General features: G+C 35.1%; 5 protein-coding genes across 5 annotated transcripts in view; 2 read left to right on the top strand and 3 right to left on the bottom strand.

Annotated features, from left to right (window-relative positions):
- LOC125813291 (heavy metal-associated isoprenylated plant protein 39) overlaps positions 1–18,600 on the bottom strand; it is a 246,590-nt gene that overhangs the window by 100,745 nt on the left and 127,245 nt on the right. The window lies entirely within an intron of this gene.
- On the top strand, positions 5,927–8,428 carry LOC125813283 (uncharacterized). Its single transcript, XM_049492779.1, has 4 exons — positions 5,927–6,370; positions 7,019–7,071; positions 7,508–7,675; positions 8,125–8,428. Exons 1-4 carry the CDS (start codon positions 5,981–5,983, stop codon positions 8,360–8,362), a joined length of 849 nt encoding a protein of 282 aa, XP_049348736.1. The 5' UTR covers positions 5,927–5,980; the 3' UTR covers positions 8,363–8,428.
- On the bottom strand, positions 8,751–10,440 carry LOC125813273 (pentatricopeptide repeat-containing protein At4g25270, chloroplastic). The gene has a single exon (XM_049492767.1). The coding sequence runs from the start codon at positions 10,432–10,434 to the stop codon at positions 8,806–8,808; it is 1,629 nt and encodes a 542-aa protein (XP_049348724.1). The 5' UTR covers positions 10,435–10,440; the 3' UTR covers positions 8,751–8,805.
- Positions 11,035–11,874, top strand: LOC125813294 (uncharacterized). The gene is made up of 3 exons (XM_049492791.1): positions 11,035–11,198; positions 11,279–11,427; positions 11,504–11,874. Exons 1-3 carry the CDS (start codon positions 11,082–11,084, stop codon positions 11,544–11,546), a joined length of 309 nt encoding a protein of 102 aa, XP_049348748.1. The 5' UTR covers positions 11,035–11,081; the 3' UTR covers positions 11,547–11,874.
- Positions 11,972–13,019, bottom strand: LOC125813287 (uncharacterized). Its single transcript, XM_049492784.1, has 3 exons — positions 12,876–13,019; positions 12,457–12,783; positions 11,972–12,370 (listed from the first exon to the last, which is right to left on the bottom strand). Exons 1-3 carry the CDS (start codon positions 12,949–12,951, stop codon positions 12,219–12,221), a joined length of 555 nt encoding a protein of 184 aa, XP_049348741.1. The 5' UTR covers positions 12,952–13,019; the 3' UTR covers positions 11,972–12,218.

Raw genomic sequence — 18,600 nt, 5'->3', positions numbered from 1 at the left:
CCCATGTCACATAGCCTACTTTTTTTTCCCAAGATATTTTATACCCAAGTTGGAGAGATGCTATGACTAAAGAACTTGATGCTTTGATCACTAATAACACTTGGGAAGTGGTTTCATTGCCTGCTGGTAAGAAAGCCTTACCTACAAAATTGGTTTACAAAGTTAAATTGAACTCATCAGGTAGTGTTGAACGACTTAAGGCTCATTTGGTTGTTCGAGGCGACATTCAAAAAGAAGGGGTTAATTTTACCGAGACCTTTAGTCCTATTGTGAAGATTACTACTATACGTTGTATGCTTGCTATTGCAATTAAGAAGGGCCGGGGTTTATACCAATTAGACGTTAACAACGCTTTTCTTCATGGTGAATTAGATGAGGAAGTTTATATGAGGTTTCCAGTAGGTTTGGAAGTCACTAATCCTATTAAAGTTTGTCGACTGAAGAAGTCTCGTTACGGCTTGAAGCAAGCTTCGAGACAATGGTATGCTCGTTTGACAGCATCACTCAAATTCAAGGGTTTTACTCATTCTTTAAACGATTATTCCCTGTTATAAAAATGCCATGATTCTTCTGTTTCATTTTTAGCTGTCTACATGGATGACATTCTCCTTACTCGCAACGACAAAGCAGAATTAGATGCCCTCAAATTGTTTTTTGGATTCTGAATTTAAAATCAAAGAATTAGGGGACTTGCATTATTTTTGGGTATTGAGGTCATCAAGGAGCCTCATGGTTTGATACTCAATCAACGTAAGTTTGTACTAGAGCTTTTGTCGGAATACAATTGTCTTGGCCTCTGTAATGACCCTCCAGGTCATTTTTAAATTAAAGCATTCATTCCATCGTTTAGAGCGTTCCTGTAGCGACCCCAAGTCATTTATGACTTGCTGGCACTGACTGTTCGGTCGCCTGGTCGTTCGTTTTGGTTTTAGGCCCGTTTCCCTGTTTTAGAGATTTTATAACTTGAAAAGTTGATTTCGGTCATAAATTCAGGTAAAAGACCTCAGAATAAAATTTTGACGATTCCATTAGCTCCGGAATGACCAAATTTGGCTAGTAGCATGGTCAACACGAGTATCGAGGCAATCGGTACGAGTTTAGGGCCATTTGACGTTTTTGCCCTTGCAATTTGGTCTATAGTTGACTTTGGTCAACTTTCTTGGAAGACGTGCTCAGATGAAAATTCTGACAACTAGGTTAGCTTCGGAATATCGATTTTGGTCTAGAACGACCCTTTGTTCACTTTCCGAGACTTTAGATGCCCGTTGTGGGATTTGGCTCAAAACTATAATGGGTGTGGGACCCACTTTTCATCGAAGCGATCTACAATGGAAATTCCGACTTCACCGTTGAGTCCGAAATATCATTTCCAATCAGATTCCATATATGGTTTGTGTTTTTTCCGACTCCAAACGAGTCCGGAACATCGGAATTTAAGTTTGAAGAGTTGTTGAATTCTAACGCGGTGGTGACGTGACAGAGCCACGCGACGCCATGTGGCAGCGTGTTGAAATCTGGAAATTTCTAGATTTAAGGACAATTTTCGTCCATTTTTTCCCCTCATCTTCAAACATAGATATCTCCTCCATTTTAAGCTCAAATTAGGTGATTCAAAAGGCTAATTTCAAGAGAATTTCGTGGGGAATCTAGAGGTGAGCTCAGAAATGCGAGGGGAGGCTTATTTTGAGGTAAGGAATCGAATTTAGCTACTGCTAGAGTGATTTCAGAATGATTTTTTGTTGAATTTTGAAAGGTTAGATCTTGATCATCTTAGGTCCGTTTTGAGTCATTCTTGAGGTTAACTTGTAGAGTGTTTCGCAAGGATCGTGGTGGTATAATCTGTTTGGGTTGGAAGGGTCTCGTTTTTCCAGAATTTGGTGATCAAGGGGCTACCAAGTCGTAAGTTAAGACTTATTAATGATTTTAATTGTTGGGGCTGATTTGCTATGTTTTAGGCATCTTTTTGTGCTAAATTTTGGGGTATTAGTTTGGTAAGGTATTTGGGACGTTTTCACGGATTCGTTTTTGGGATTCAAATTGTGGGTCCCACAATCCCGTTTTAGACCCAATTTTGGGTCCGTCTCCGAAAAATATAATTTTAGTGTCAACATATTCGTAATGACGAGGTGTTTAACCTTTTGATAGTGGGGAAGCATTTGGAGACCGTTCGGAGGGAAAAAGCTCTGGTACCGTGAGTTGGAGCATGCGTGATCGGCTTTCAGGTAGGCTATGACTTTCCCCTCGTGAGATTGAGCATGTTTAGGCAATTGTTTATTGATTTGCTTGAGTATGGAGGGGTTCGAGTGTCGAGCATGCTAAATTTCTATAATTCCTGCCTTAGACCTTATTTCGGGAAATTGTCGAATTATGAAAGCATGACTCTTGATATTATTGAACATCCATACCTTGTGGTGTATATGATAATATTGATTTGAAGTATGTTTGGCCTTAGTCTAGGCATAGACTAGTGTTGCCATAGACTTGCGATGTTTCGGATGTCGTTGGGCAGTGAAATTTTTTTCGACGTCGTTTCCGACGGTCAGCTCCTTGTAGACTGATATAGCAGACTTGAATCTGATAGTCTGAGCCTTAGCTAGGCGGTAACTCAGCTTATGACCTTGTATCCATAATGCCCTGCTTTTCTATCGGCTACAGTACCCGGTTAAAGTTCGTGGTCTAGCTTACTCACTATTGGATACTTCCTCGGCGATTTGGGGTATATGAGGGTCAGACTGAAATGATTATTTACGGTAATCGGTTTGGTGATATTTACCGCGACGTATGGTTGGCTATTGATTCTTAGCTACAGCACCCGGTTAGAGTCCGTGGTCCAACTTACTTATGTCCAGGCGTAGCTATAGTACCCGATTAGAGTCCGTGGTCCAGCTTACCTGTTATCTAATTTTGGCTACAGTACCCGGTTCGAGTCCGTGGTCCAGCTCACCTGTGCCCGACCTTTGGCTACAACACTCGGTTCGAGTCCGTGGTTCAGCCCATATAGGTTGACTCATTAGCTATAGTACCCAGTTCGAGTCCGTGGTCCAGCTTGCACGTGGTGCATTCCCAATTCCTTACTGAAGCTTCAGTTTAGTCTTTGATTACTCTCATCTGTAGGTTGAGGTTTTGATACCAGGTTGGAGATGTTCCGATTAAAGTACGAGACGTAATGAGATCTTGGAATATAATTGGGAATGGTTAAGTTAAAGTCCAGAAATTGGTAATATTGTGATAGACTTTCTAGCTCCATTCTTTTACTTCAACTGCCAGTGCATCTATTGGGCTTATGGGGGTCCGTGCAGGTGGTTTCTTTTATTGTGCACGAGCGTACCCGTCGGGTTTATGGGAGCCCGGCGGAGTTAGTTAGATTCCTTATCTTTGTTGCTTGTACGCTTGTGTACATACCCACATTTACTACTCTTTTGCCCTTGATTGTGACCCTTTATTCGCATTTCAGTTTACTTTTGCTTATCTTGCTCAGTCGGCCTGACCCCTACTGAGTACCTGTTGTTTTGGTACTCATACTACACTCTGCATCTATTTTCGTGATGCAGATCCGAGTACTAGCTACCAACGTTGATTCGAGCCAGTTGCGGTCGTGATCGGAGGCATGGGTGAGCACATAACGTCCTGGATTTGCCCGTCTCCTTCTGTACTTACTTTTGCTTGTCTTTTGCCTTTTTAGACAGCTTGTTTCTGTAGTCCACTTTTAGGACTTGTACTTTTGTTAGCAGCTCTGTACTTGTGACTTCCAGGTTTCGGGAGGAATTCATTTTGTGTATATATGTCTAGTCGCTTCCGCCCGTTCATTGCATGTTCTTGTTATATTTATTACTATTTTAGGTTGATTGGTTGGTTTTTTACCCTAACATCCCATTACTTCGAGTTCCGGGATATGGGTCGGCTTGCCTACTGGTGGGTCATATAGTAGGTGCCATCATGACCTGAGAAATTGGGTCGTGACAGCCTCAAACCTGCTCTTTCACCCTTAGATCCCACTCACAAGCTACAGGTCAATATGGGTTCTCCTCTTCCAGATGCCACTGTTTATCGCCGTTTGATTGGACAACTGAATTTTTTTACTTACACTAGACTTGATATTTCTTTTTCTGTCCAACGCCTTAGCCAATATATACAACAACCTCACCTGGCACATCTTTCAGCTGCCCACCATGTTCTGCGTTATCTCCTTTCCGATCCAGGCTTAGGATTTTTTCTCAATTCTTCCCCATTTTTCACTTTGCTGGCTTTTTGCGACTCCGATTAGGCTACATGCCCCGACTCTCGCCGGTCAGTGAGTGGTTTCTACATCAATCTTGGGGGTAGTCCTATTTTTTGGAAATTGAAGTAACAAACTTCTATTTCACTTTCCTCTGCAGAGGTTGAGTACAGATCCATGCGGCGTGTTGTTGGCTTGTCCGACTCCTCTCTGATCTCTCTCTTCCTCCTACTCTACCCATTTCCCTTCATTCCAACAGTCAGGCTGCAATTCACATTGCTAAATATCCAATCTTTCATGAATGGACCAAGCATGTTGATTTGGATTGCCATTTTGTCCGGCAACAGTATCTCACATGACTCATTTCCCTCTCTTTTCCTCCTTCCTCTTCACAAATTGCCGACCTTTTTACGAAACCTTTACCTGGTTCCTCTCATCGTCTTCCCTTGGACAAATTGGGTGTTCGTTCCTCCCCCTCCAATTTGAGGGGGGATGTTGGAATATCACAAGAACACGACCCACCGAAAGATTCAGTCACCATAAAAGATAAGGTGAAGTGTAAAATTGGAAAGAAATTTTGATTTAAATGAGACATGTGATCATCATTTGCTCTTCCATCCAGAAGGTTCCATAATATTAATTTGTAAATATTAGTTTTCCTTATTTTGTTTTTATGAAAATTGTAATTACATGTTTATTATAGATTAGCCAATTATCATAGGACATTTGTAGAAGTTTGTTAGAAGTAGATTTTCATTGTATTATTTAAACACATTTTTGTACAGAGAATACACAGGGAAAATCCTTCATCCTATTCTTCTTCTCTTTTTTTCCTTTCACATAGTAAATCAATAAAACAAAGTTAGAGGGATATTTTTACTCTTTTCCCTAAATTTTATAAGCAAATGCCAAAATGCCTCAAAGTGCTACCAAAATCTATGGCCCAATGGATCCTTGATAGAACACAATATCCAGCACCAAAGAGTGGACACGTGTTAGTCTAAATATTATCCAAGTGGACATGAATTTAAGGTACAAACGTCATGAGTTTAGAACCATTCAAAAATGTTCTTGTATTTTGTCGTTATGAACAGATTCCACTAGTGGATCTATAGCCACAAAACTTACCTGGAAATTATCTTTTATGGTTCAGTATAAAATAAATTGATTAGAATAAAATCATTTTTCAGATTTATAAAAGTGGAACTTTTAGGTGTAAAAAAATAAAATTAAAAATTGTCATTTAATTCTCATCCTTTTTTATTTTTCATAGTAAAAGCCAAAACGTTTAAAGATAGGAGTTGGGTGGTACTTAACGGAGACTGGAAGAATTTAACAATTTTTTTTCTTCAAGATTAAAACTAGAAATTTATTTATATTTATCTGGTTAATTAATACTATAATCATTTCATTTTTAATCCAATTTATCTAACATCTATCAATAAAAATATAACCAACGGTATATCAAACACAATTTCTCTACATAAAATCTGTTGTACACACTAAATTCTCCAAATTTCTAATATTAGACTAAGTATATTATTATTGTTATTGCTATCAATTATCATATTATAATGCTCATTATGTAACATGTCTGACTCAAAAATAAAATAAAATTTTGAAGTAAGTGAAACAAGACAAAAGAGAATAAGAAGAGTATCAATCAACCACAAAAAATCACAATTTACAAAAAAGAAAGAAATTTTTTTCTTCTTTTTCTCTTTTGACAGTGATGAGAAATCAGTGAGCGGAAGGTGAAAAAAAATGGCACAATGTCAATGGCAACCGCATTTTCAAACAAGATTGAAGAAAGATGTTTCTTGGAAATGCAGAGGCCTACAATGTATTTCAATTAACAGAGACAAAGGCAAAGGAATTCGTAATTGGAAAAAAAGATTGCAGATGCCACAATGTTGCAGCAATTCATTTCCAGTTTCATCAACAACAACGAGGGAATTAGAAGTGGGGTTAATCAATTCGGAGGGAAAACAAAGAGGAGAAAATGAAGTGGGATGTTTTGTGAATGAAAATGGATGGAAAGTGAGAAGGATGATTGAGACTGAAAAAGAAATGAGGAATGTTGCTGCTGTTCAAGCTGAATCCTTTTATGAACCTCTTCTTATCTTCAATGATTTATTCTTTCAATTCTTTCAGGTTCTTCATTTTTCTAGCTGTTTTTGTTTTTTCAAGAATTTGTTCTTCCAAATATCCCATTCTTGATTTTTCTGTGTGTTTGAACTCTGTTTGTACTGTTTTCTGCATTATTTTGTATATATGGAGGTTGCAGATTAGGATAGTAGGTAGTTGAGCATTGTCTCACTTCCCAGCAGGATAGATTGATGCATCGTATCTGTTTCTCGATTCTTATTTTGTACCACTGGTAGTAGCATTTGTCTCGTAGCTGGCTTATCTTAGGACCTTTGTTCACATTAGTTTGTTATGGTTGTTGCCCCTCTTGTGTTAGCTGCTATGATCGGAGAGTCTTTTGGAAACAGTCTTTCTAGTAGTAAGATTTACGTACACTCTACCCTTCTCATACCCACATTTGGAACTATACTGGATTTGTTGTTGTTGATGATGATCTTTCTAGAAAACAGATGGGGGCATGCAATTTGAAAATGAGAAGAAGAATGAAGATCATATATTTGTTTTCAGTTTCATATCTCTGTTATTTAGGAAATGAATTTGGCTGTATTTTCTATCTGTTATTCTATAATCCCACCAGCACTGTTCTATCTGTTATTATTCATGTATTAGTGTTATTTTTATCAACATAATAAAGTGAGAATTATGATTATGTAGGCTGAAGTACTTTCGGGACTACTTTACAGACTGAAGAATTCTCCACCAGACAGGTAAAAATCGAAACTTAGGAACGAGGTCGAACCTTGCTGTTAAGAAAATCTAGGTGTATTAAACTATGCTTCAGTCCCAAAAAAGAAAATCTAAGTGCATTGTTTAATATTTGTAGGTGAAAATAATAACATAACTTCATTCTCTGCTATGGTGATTCTGAATTTGTCTTGATGAACTCTAGTCTTATATGTACAATATAGTATCCTGAAAGAAGGTCTAAACAAATTAGATTATTGCAAATGGACTATATTTGAGTTATGATGGTTTCCTTAATTTCTAATCAAGCTCAAACTAATTAAATGTTTTTATGAAATTTTGAATAGACTACCAACCTATAGTTACACTACTCCCACTAGATCAATGTTGTTCTTTTGTACTAAAAATGAAAATAGTCATCAAGTTCAGTTCAACTTTCTGAAATTCTTGACTAAACAGGTATGCATGTTTAGTTGCGGAGGCCTCAACTGACACTCCTGAGGTAGAACAAGATCTTGTAGGAGTCGTTGATGCTACAGTGTATAGAGATACTGATGTTCTTCAGTTTCTTCCGGGAGCAACAGAATATATCTATATTTCTGGGATCGCTGTATTGAACAACTTCAGGTCCAAGATTTAATACTTGTCCATTAAAGTGAATTGATGCTTTCTTTGACATGGCGCAAAATACTTTTTGCTATACAATCATTTGTTTATGTTCATTATTTTCAGCTGTTAAAAATGTCTTGAATTATCAATGGAACATCTTAAACAGATCTGGGAAATATAACTAACATCATTCAAGATTCAAGTCCTTTAATGACATAATCTCTCTACTGCTACTTCATAATAATAGTCACTGAACAGAAAATTCCATTCCACTATCAGACCTTTTCAACCAAACACTAGCAAGATGATTCAGGAAATGAAGTTCTTTCATAAAACATTATTCGTCATATATCACTTGCAAACATAGATGGTGATCCTATGTTAAATAATATACAGATGAGTTATGTCTGCCTTTTACTGTCAAATGGTATTTGGATATGACACATTAAAATGTTGATTAACTGTAGGAGGCGGAAAGTTGCAACTGCTTTGCTTAAGGCCTGTGATGTTCTTGCAAGATTTTGGAGTTTGGAATATCTAGTCCTAAGGGCATATGAGGATGATTTTGGTGCTCGAAAATTGTATACAAATGCAGGTTATATAGTAGTTTCAGGTGATGCTCCATGGAAGACAACTTGGATTGGTCGAAGAAGACGAGTTCTTATGGTTAAACAGGTCTCACCTGAATCAACTTACAGTCATTGAAACAGAAATTTCGATTCAAGTCTTTTTAACAGTTCCTTATCAAATTTGTCATTCCAAAATACCTGAGGAAAATTAGAATTCTGCAAATTAATATATATAAGGTGTACAAACTTATAGCATTTGATCTTCAGGGAAGAGTATTTTATGAATCTTGTAAATATTCCCTTTATCTTCAGAGTTACATAGCTGCTCTGCTGTTCTATCCTCATATCAAATACCTTAACAAGATCTAATTCTCTTGTTAAATCTTGTGGATGACTGGGGTCGAATTATGGTAAAATTTTTGGCTAACTTTTCATTGACTAAATTTTAGAAAATAAGCACATTGAAGAAGACAAATAATTAAGGAAACCAAAGAATGTGGTGCAAATGTAAAGAAATACATACAGTAGGGAGTATGGTGTATCCGTAAAATCATTGACAAAATGTCGTTTTAAGAAGCTTCAACGTCTTTCATATGGTAACGGAGAATCCAATCCTCGTTCTATCATCATTTGCTTTGTTCTCTGTACATCCTCTATTAGACCAGCATTCTTATAAATCTTCATCAAAAGCTCAAAATTATGGTCATTATCTGGCTCCAACTCGAACAGATGTTGCGCAGCTACTTCTCCTATTTTAACATTGCCATGTCTGTAGCACGCATATAACAATGCACCCCAAACTGTTGGTCCAGCTTCAAATTCCATTTTTTTCATTACAAAATTAAAAGCTTTGTCTATCAATCCTAACCTCCCATATAGATTTACCATACAACCATAATGCTCCATCCTTGGACTAATATCATACCTCTCTTGCATAATTCTAAACAGCCTCTCTGCATCCTCTAGTTTCCCTAAATGAGCACATGCCGACAACAAAGACACAAATGTGACACTGTCCGGTAGGTCACAAGATTTTACCATCTTCTCAAAGTACAATAGGGCTTCAGGATGCTTAGAGTGAGCTGAAATGACTGAATTCCATGACACTACATCCCGTTCATGCATATTTTCAAACAACCATCTCACTTGCTTCAACTTCTTTTGGTCTGCATAGAAATCAACCAATGAGTTAACAATGGACAATTCTTGATTAGTCCCTCGACGAAGAACCCATCCATGAATTTGTTTCCCAATTGATAAAGGTATTCTGGACACAAGTAATGCTGATATAGAAACAGAGTCAGGTTCTATTCCATCACGTATCATAAGACGAAACAGGTTTAACGCCTTAGTTATGAGCTCATGCCTCATGTATCCAATGAGCATTGAATTCCAAGAAACCAAATCCTTTGTCCCAATTTGATCAAAGAGCTTTTGAGCCTTAACAATATCACCACATTTTGAATACATATCAACAAGTGCATTTAGAATAAACCCATTACTTCCAAATCCACGACGAATCACATGCCGATGAACTTCCTCTCCTACATGAATCAACCCAACACCTCCACAAGCCTTCAATGCACGTGGGAATGTGTAACAATCAGGCTCCACACCCTCTTCCACCATCTGAAAATACATGGCTAACGCATCTTCAAACAAACCCTTCTCAGCATATCCTGATATAATCGAATTCCAAGGAAATGCAGAGTTATTTCTTTTAGGCATTTTATCAAACAGTTGATGGGCTTTCTGAGTTTGTCCACTGCACGCGTAAAGTCTAATCAGCTTCGATGAAATACCCACGTTTTTACGTAAAAGCTTCTCGGGAATGAGGTTATGAACACGGATACCATGATCAATTGCCTGCAATTGAAAGCATGTTTCTAAAAGGGAAGCAAAGATTTGTGGGTCGTAAATATCAGTGCCATTTTTCACAGTGACTTCTAAATTCCTAATGACAGTTTCAAGAGCTTCGAGTTTAGTTTTGGGTGGGATTTTCTGATTGGAAAGCAGCTGGGTTTGGCCTGATTTTTGCAGACTGATGCGGCGGCTTTTTGGGTTTTCCATATGAAGTTTCTGGTTTTTTGTGTTTTCATTTGTAAAAGAGAAAGTTGGGTGTGTGGATTTTGCAAAGTGATGATGCGGCGATCTGAAGCTCATGCTAATGGTAATGTTTTGCTGCAATGTTAGAGCCATTGTCTCCATTTGCAGTATTTTCTGCTCAAGTGAATTAGTGAAGAATCATGGAAAAAGCAACTGAGAAGAGTCCTATGCCCTCAATGTGTATGTATGAATTATATATGTTACTTGATTATATTCACTAATTTGAATTCACTTTAGGAAGAGACTGACTCTTTGTCTAGTATTTAAAAGAAATATCTTGAATTTTAGTAGTAGAGTGAGTTCCATTTTGGATGACTTCGGGTGAGCACAGGTAAAATCTTTACCGTAGGACAATTTTTGATAGTATTAAATTAAGAAAGAATATAAATTAATAAATATATAATTGTACTTTTTAACTTGGTCTCAGCTATATTTATGTTCTCAAATTTTTGGTATACCTAAGTAAATAGTTGTATAAAGTTGAACAATTAGATATATATATCCTATGTGACATTATATAAAACAGGTCGAGTGTATTTCACGATAAGACACATATATATTTTTTAAATTTTACGTAAGTTTAAATATCTATTTCCGCCCATTCAAAATAAGGAGATTCAAACTATTCTAAAGTAAAATAGAAAGCGTTCATCAGTATAAGTTATAAATATTTTTTTATTATTATGTAAGGTAGGAAAAAGGGGATTACATGTGAAATCAAATTATCACCGGTGAAACGAAGGGACCAAATGATTCCGCCACTCCTGCGCACGTTAGCAACAGGCTCCATTGTTCTTCTTGGTGGAGCTATCTCTATCTCTGCACTCACCACTTCAGTCCTTCGCCGTAAAGCCTTAATCAATAAGGTAAATAATTGCAGGGTAATATATCTATTTTTCAAAAATCCCATTTTCAGATTTTCATCTTCTTTGATTTTGTGTGGCAGGAAAAGTTTGGGAAGCTTTGTTTGTATTGTAGAGGAAAAGGATTTTATAAATGTAAGCTTTGCAAGGCAAATGGTACAATAAAATGGTCACCCCTGTATGATCCTGTGTTTGTAAATCCATGTGTTTGCCCTACTTGCGAGGGGAACAAGTGAGTTCACTTCCATTTCAATTTTTCATAGTTTTTTTTTAATTATTCTACGAATGAGATTTTGAGGATTTTGCAGGATACAGCGATGTCTCAATTGTTTGGGAGATGGACGGGTATAAGAGCTAAAAATGCACTCTACCTGTTTGATAAAACGACAATGCCAACATTTGGAATCCGGATGTTTTTTTCTTTTTTTTCTTCAAAAATTGTGGGTACGGGTAATGGGAAAGGATTATAAGGTGAAGAATCGAATCCAGTTTAGTAGCCAACCAACTAAGCAACGAAGATTTCCCAATTCAGAGGTGTAATTCTTGAGCAAACATTTTTATTAAGGACGATGTTTATTTTTCAAAAGGTTCATTTAGATTTTGACATAATTTCACAACACAGTCATTCCTAAGTAGCTCGTTGCTACAATTTCTACTTATTAGCTTGTTCTGTGCTTACTCACTTCATTCGCTCTCGGTAGCGGTTTTGAAGCAACAAGATCAAGTTTTGCACAAACGGAACTAAAAACAAAAACCAATAAAGTACCCCATTGCTAATAAAACATTATCAATACTCCATTATAATAAAAGATTGAAATAGGCCGAGCAGGGTGAATGCATTTGTAGATCTCTGAAGCATTTCTCCACCTGCCTTGTGAAATACTACTGAAATTTAACAAACCACACAACGATACAAATATACGCTATCAACTGGGTCAACCCAGAGTCTTTATTTTACTTCAATACTAGTAAATAAAAGCCATTGTATACTTATAGTGCTAACTGTAATAAGCTTTATCGAATTTAGAAGGGAGGCATTGCCGGAGCAATCATGAAATTGAGGGGCTTCACTTCTGATTCCGGTGCTGGTGCAACAAATCCCGAGCTTCTGATCTCAGCCATTTCACGGCGCCCTTTTCCCTTTTGCTCTGCACATAACTTGGGCAGATATACACCTATACCCAATCAAAGATGCACCCATTAATCATCACGTTATATATAATCAACTCATTTAAATTATAGATGCGTGATAAGTAAATACCTTCACCAGCAGCAAGATTGAAGTAGAGATCAATAATGTTAGGGCAGTTGTTGTAGCAAGCAGAGGAACAGAGCTTGCTAGTAAAGCGAGACTCAAGCAGAGCGTCAGAAGAAATGCCAAGGGCATTTCTATCGACGCCACACCCCCCAATGCATTCATCAGTTTCAATCCAATCCTTGAGTTTATCAGCCTCAATTTCTGATGTTCGGCATATATATACTTCTTCACCACTCCTACGAAGATGTTTCTCTAAAACACAACGCTTACCCGTGCTCGATATTGCAAATGCACAAGAGTCTTCATTCAAATTCTCGCACGCAATGTCCCCTGCATATGGTTACGTATTCATAACATGCTATAACAAATTAAATTACACCGATGAAATTAATTAAAATCCATTAAGAATAAAGATGACTTACCTAAAGTGACTTGTACCAAGAAAGCAAGTGCGAAAGCAACAATGGCTAAAGTGTTCAAGCTATGTAATGAAGCCATTATGATAACTTGTTAACTTGCTTATCAACTCTATTGCCTTGCAAGTTAATGTTTTTTTTTTTGTTTTTGCTTAGAACTACTTAAATAGCTATTTATAGAGGCAGATTTTCATGCAATTTGAGGAACTAGTACTAGTATGTGTATGAATTACTGTTTGATCAATTGACGATGTCAACATTTTATATTTATTAGAGAAGAAAGTAGTTAGTAGTCAAAAGACTCCGCCATCAGTGGCCGTCTTGGTTATATAAATTCCACACATTTAGGCTTATTTGATGTTGAAAATTGAATTTTCTTGCACTCTACTTGTCCACTTTTCGGTTTCTATAGAAAAAGAAGAAGATATGTTTGTGAAAAAGGATTTAACTTTCAACTGATTGTGCAAAGGTTTATGACACACGTTTAACTTTTAATAGGTTGATGGAGAGTAATCCTTCCTTCCTTCGTTTCATATCACTTGATCATTCTGATCTAACATAACTCTTAAGAAAATTTTAATTAGATGTATATTTTACTAAATTAACTTTATAATAATATTTAGAATGCTAAATTTAACTACTAATATTTTATATAGTTATTTAATACTAAATATCATTTGGTTGGAAACAAGTTATCTTGAAATTAATTATCTGGATGATGGGATAAATAATTCAAGGACTAAACAATATCTCCAATCAAACACAAGATAAAATAATTGTACATTTTATTCTGAAATTATTATATCTTATACCTCACACCAAAAGACTCATGAGGATTGTATGAGAAAGAAGTAACAAAACTCTCATGATTTACTAGAATGAACAAGTAAAATAAAAATATCTATTTTGATGTAAAGAGTAAGTAAAATGTAACAGAGGGAATATTAGTTTTAGGATTAATGTATATACACAAATAGTACTTCCTCCATTTCTAAATAAGTGGTACTTTTAGTTTATGTACACCCTTAAGAAAACTTATTCATTCCTAGAAAGTAAGTTATATTTTTACTAATTTAGCCTTAATAAATACCTTGAACAAGTTGTAGCTCTATAGTAATTTCTGGATTATGTAAAAATCTCCTTTTATATAAATAAAGGTAAAATTGGAAGAACGTTATTATTGCATTTTTGATTGCCTTAAAAAAAGTAGCTTTTAAGTCAAAAATAAAAAGTCAAATTTAAATGACTTTTAAGTCAAGAAATAAAAAGTAGGAGATACCTATTTTTGGTTTTTAACTTATTTTTAATCTTGTCAAACACTTCCTAACTTATTTTAACTTATTTTTATATTTGCTAAACACTTTCAGAAGTCAAAAATTGACTTAAAAAATATTTGATAAACTTTTAAGTTAATCCAAACTCTCTCTTAGTAAAAAATTCAACAATTCACTTAGTATGACTACTTCATTTTGATTTATTTGCTTTGAAAACACGATTTTTTTTGCTCCGGACTCCTACTTTTGACTGTGTATGTGTTGAATTGTCCAGTGAAAGTTTGGGTATTCTGTTACCTGTTCAGTGGTTCAATGTCACAATTACAATTTTGACGTTTAACTAATTGCTTCTGATTAGTTGTGAGTTGTGACAATTCGATGTTTTCCTAAATCCTAAACACTTTGTTTAACTAGCTACTCCCTCTGTCTTTAATTACTTGTCCACTTTTCCTTTTTTAGTTGTTGTTAATTACTTGTCTAATTTGACAAATCAAGAAAGGACAAAAAAAATTTCTATTATACTCTCAATTTATTACTTTGAAAAATGTAGAATTTCTTGAAAATCTTAAATTTTCAATTCATCCACTTTATAATTACTCCCTCCGTCCCATTTTAGATGAAGTACTTTGACTCGGCACGGAGTTTAAGAAAGAAAGAAAGACTTTTAAAACTTGTGGTCCAAAATGAATGATAAAAATTTGTGTGGCTGTAAATCATTTCATTAAGGATAAAATAGATATTTTATAGTTAGATTGTTACTTTATATAGAAATGTGTCATTCTTTTTTGGACTGACTAAAAAGGAAAGTAAGTCATATAAATTGGGACAGAGGGAGTAATAGATATAAAATGATAAACTCAATATATCAAGTAATTAGGGACAGAGAGAAGTAGAATTATTTTATAATATAGTGATTAGTAAGATCGATAGTCAATAAAAACTAACGGAACTAGTCAAGTCTCTGAGTGATTTGTCAGAGCATTTAGGCCATTTAGAATTTTCTTTTCTGACTTTTTTGTTCATGGAATTAACTAGCAATCTGCAAATTGCAAAACATAAACTTGAGTTCTGCCCCGTCATTTACGCCCATACTAAATTCTCTACTCCTATTTTTTTTCTTTCAAAAATAAAATTGGCTAGTAAATTATTCCCTCGATTCATTTTTACATGTCACATTTCAACTTATCAAAATAATGATAAGATTAAAACATGAAAAAAATAATTATTTTTTTCTGATATGTTAAAATATTACAAATAAACATAAAAATATATTTTTGAAATTATGAACAAATAAAAATAAACAGAGGAAATAAGAATTGGTTGTTGTTAGTTTCTTTATTATTTGTGTTCGGGCATAGATCATTGAAGTGCAACTTCTAGTAATTGAAATAGGCTTACTGATTGTTTGGTACATATATAAATGTGTAATTTTCTTGTTCAACTTTTGTCCCACTTCACCAAAATTGAAAATACTAAGGTGGAAAATCAGATATCCCCTCCCTCTAAGTATCCCTTCACTTTAATTACGTGCGTTGCGCATATATGTCAAAATCATGTGTAGTATACTATTTTTTAAAACAATATTAATTTATTAAATAAAATTTTTAAATAAATAATTGTATATTAAAAAGCAAAGTACAAGCACAAATGAAGACATATAATGTATTTGACAAGTCAATATATCTATGTAGCAAAAGTTTACTATTATAGTATTAGGAAAAATTATGTTGACCATAATGACCCAAATCTGATAGCTTTGACTATTTCATAACATAAATTGATTTCTTATTTTGATATTTTTATCCTTCCCTTTCAAATATAATGTTTCCTTATTATTATTTTTTCCATGGGAAACTTTTATAGAAAATAGGTAAATTTATAGCATCATGAAAAATGTCTAATTAGTACCAATCAACATATGCAGCTCTCTGATGTCTTTCCCAATTATATTTTGTTGCAACAGTTGAGGTTTTGTCATATACCATTTTTCCTTAATTGAAGAATTGTTATTAATATGATTTTTAATTAAGTAATTTCATTGATTATTATACCTAATAAATTTAAATTATATATATATTTTAAATATAAATCAAAATATTGAAAAAACGTTAGCTAAAATTCAAAAAACTTTAGACATAATAGAGACGCCACATCATATGGTTCATAAGTGTCGCCTTAGTAAACTGCAATCCGAAAAAGTTGCAAAATATTGTAGTTTTCCCTAAGCAATATTTTTAAATATATTTTAAATTTTTTTAAATGATAACAATCAAAATTCAAAATACTTTAAACATGATAAACGTCAATACCTTATAGAAATCATAAAAATCATTAAGTTCATAAATGTCTACCCTATTAACAATAACCGAAAAAAGTCACTCATTAATAGTATAGTCTTGCGTCTCTGCGTTACCCCGCTTACCCGCATCGAATATCTTTACCTAACTAGTTTAATTTATAATAATGATATGGTACGATAAAACTAACGGAACTAGTCAAATGTCTCAGGAATTAGTCAGAGCATTTAGTCCATTTAGAAATTTCTTCTCTCTTTACTGAGTTAGTGTTGTGAACCAAATTGACCCATTAAGGGCCTACATGATATTAGGGAGTTTTATTTGGGATCAGACCCATTTACATTTTGTTAAAAAAGACCAGGATTTAGAAGAACGGTTATGAAAATTATGTCTAAGCTTTGACTTTCAGTTATCTCTCATCCCCTTTTCTCTGTTCTAGTATCTCATCTCCTTCTAGTTACCTTCTTCTATGTTAATCTCTCCTTAGTTAGCATGTTATTACTTTGTTGAGCGTATTATACATTGTAACTTGTATTCAGTGATAACAATATATATCAGTGTTTGCATTGGAAATCGGGTTTGTTTCATTGGTGCTTTCATCCAGAGGTATTCAATGGAGGACCAAAAATTACGAACTCCTTAAGATTCGATTAACCCCAGGAAGGACTTGTGGTCAAAGGAGATGTCTGAAATTCGTTCAATATTACAAGGGTTGGTTGGAAAAATTGCAACTGTTAGGCCCCAAAACAAAGTTCCGATGTATGAGAATAGAGATTTGTCTTTGGCACCACCGATGTTTCGTCATAAGTATGCATCCATAAACTTTGGACGATTCTGTGGTGATAATCTAGAGGCATGGATTTTCCAGGCTGAACACTACTTTGAATTCTATGAAATCATAGAAAAGTATAAGTTATCTCTCACGTCATTGTATCTCGATAGGGAAGCATTGGAGTGGTATTGATGGTTTTTTTGGAACAAACAATTGGCAGATTGGGAACACTTTACAGTGAAGGTAATGATTCGATTTCATAAACAACATCTCGAATCACAAAGATGTCACTTGCTCAATAATCAGGTAAACTCCGTGATTGACTACCAAAGTCGTTTTGAGGATGTCTCGTCAGGATATGGTGACTTTAATATACTCACATCAGATATTGCATATGTTTCTCTACAATAGAACGATATAAACAACTCACCTTTGTCGCAATCCTGTGACGAGCAATCTGAAGGCAACAACGAAACAAATGCACCCAAGGTGTTTGATGACTTGTCTGAAAGACCCACAAATGCAAATTCCATTTATATATCATGTAAGCTTAGTCAACTTGAGGTTATGGATCCACACAATGTGTGTAAGTTGACAATAAGAGATACTACTGAGGCATTTTTTCCTAATGATCTGGCATATTCTGTCTCTCCTTCTGCTGAGGCAACTGATCGTGAAAATGATGTTAAAAGTGAAGATAAGAATGATGAAGAAGAAATTGTTACCATCAGAGATGGAAAAGTTTACCCTCAACATGGACTCGGGCTTGCTCAATGCTGGAAGAAGCTGTCTTCAATTCCTTCAACTTGCAGTTATCCTAACCTTATAACTAGACGTATAACCAGTAGACTTGTCCATGATGTGAGTCTCTTAATTTTAAATTTTTTTCCACCTGATCAATTTGGCTTAGAGTTTCCATTTGATCCTGACTCTAATTTACTTTTTATGTATTATTTGGTATTTTGTGTTGCCTCGAGTGACTTGGATCATGATAAGTTTATTAAATCAACCTTGAGAAATTCTTGCAATTGGGTAGATATTGGGCAAAGAAAATATATTTATGATTTCTTATTGTCTAAATCGAGAGAGAATGTTATGGAGGAGAAAGTGCGGAGAACGCTTCAAGAATTTGTTGGAAGTTACTCCAAGAAGTCACCAAATATTCCGGTCAATAGAGTTATTAAACTCTTGTGTGCTATGTTTGATCTAATTCATAAATCAAGGATTGTTTCGCGTCATATTCACTTTAATCCTGGTCAATTTCTTTATTGTGGTGCCTTTCCTTCTGACAGTGCGTTAAATCATTTTGTGGTCTCTCTTTGGGTATAAACTTTTCAACCTCGGTTGCCACGACCACTTCCAAAACCATCTTTCTCAGTTTTCTTATT

The sequence above is a fragment of the Solanum verrucosum genome, unplaced genomic scaffold, assembly GCF_900185275.1.
Source record: "Solanum verrucosum unplaced genomic scaffold, falcon-dt-bn FXZP01000189.1, whole genome shotgun sequence".
Lineage (NCBI taxonomy): Eukaryota > Viridiplantae > Streptophyta > Magnoliopsida > Solanales > Solanaceae > Solanum > Solanum verrucosum.
Note: the sequence above shows the minus strand (reverse complement) of the source record. Positions and strands in the feature narration are given on the sequence as shown.

Excerpts from the sequence above, each read along its gene's own strand:
- LOC125813283 (XM_049492779.1), top strand. The coding sequence starts at position 5,981 with ATGGCACAATGTCAATGGCAACCGCATTTTCAAACAAGATTGAAGAAA. Across the intron at positions 7,072-7,507 it reads AAGAATTCTCCACCAGACAG|GTATGCATGTTTAGTTGCGG; the intron begins GTAAAAATCGAA and ends TTGACTAAACAG. Across the intron at positions 7,676-8,124 it reads GCTGTATTGAACAACTTCAG|GAGGCGGAAAGTTGCAACTG; the intron begins GTCCAAGATTTA and ends GATTAACTGTAG.
- LOC125813273 (XM_049492767.1), bottom strand. The coding sequence starts at position 10,434 with ATGGAGACAATGGCTCTAACATTGCAGCAAAACATTACCATTAGCATG.
- LOC125813294 (XM_049492791.1), top strand. The coding sequence starts at position 11,082 with ATGATTCCGCCACTCCTGCGCACGTTAGCAACAGGCTCCATTGTTCTT. Across the intron at positions 11,199-11,278 it reads GTAAAGCCTTAATCAATAAG|GAAAAGTTTGGGAAGCTTTG; the intron begins GTAAATAATTGC and ends TTTGTGTGGCAG. Across the intron at positions 11,428-11,503 it reads CCTACTTGCGAGGGGAACAA|GATACAGCGATGTCTCAATT; the intron begins GTGAGTTCACTT and ends AGGATTTTGCAG.
- LOC125813287 (XM_049492784.1), bottom strand. The coding sequence starts at position 12,951 with ATGGCTTCATTACATAGCTTGAACACTTTAGCCATTGTTGCTTTCGCA. Across the intron at positions 12,784-12,875 it reads CTTGGTACAAGTCACTTTAG|GGGACATTGCGTGCGAGAAT; the intron begins GTAAGTCATCTT and ends AACCATATGCAG. Across the intron at positions 12,371-12,456 it reads CAATCTTGCTGCTGGTGAAG|GTGTATATCTGCCCAAGTTA; the intron begins GTATTTACTTAT and ends GATTGGGTATAG.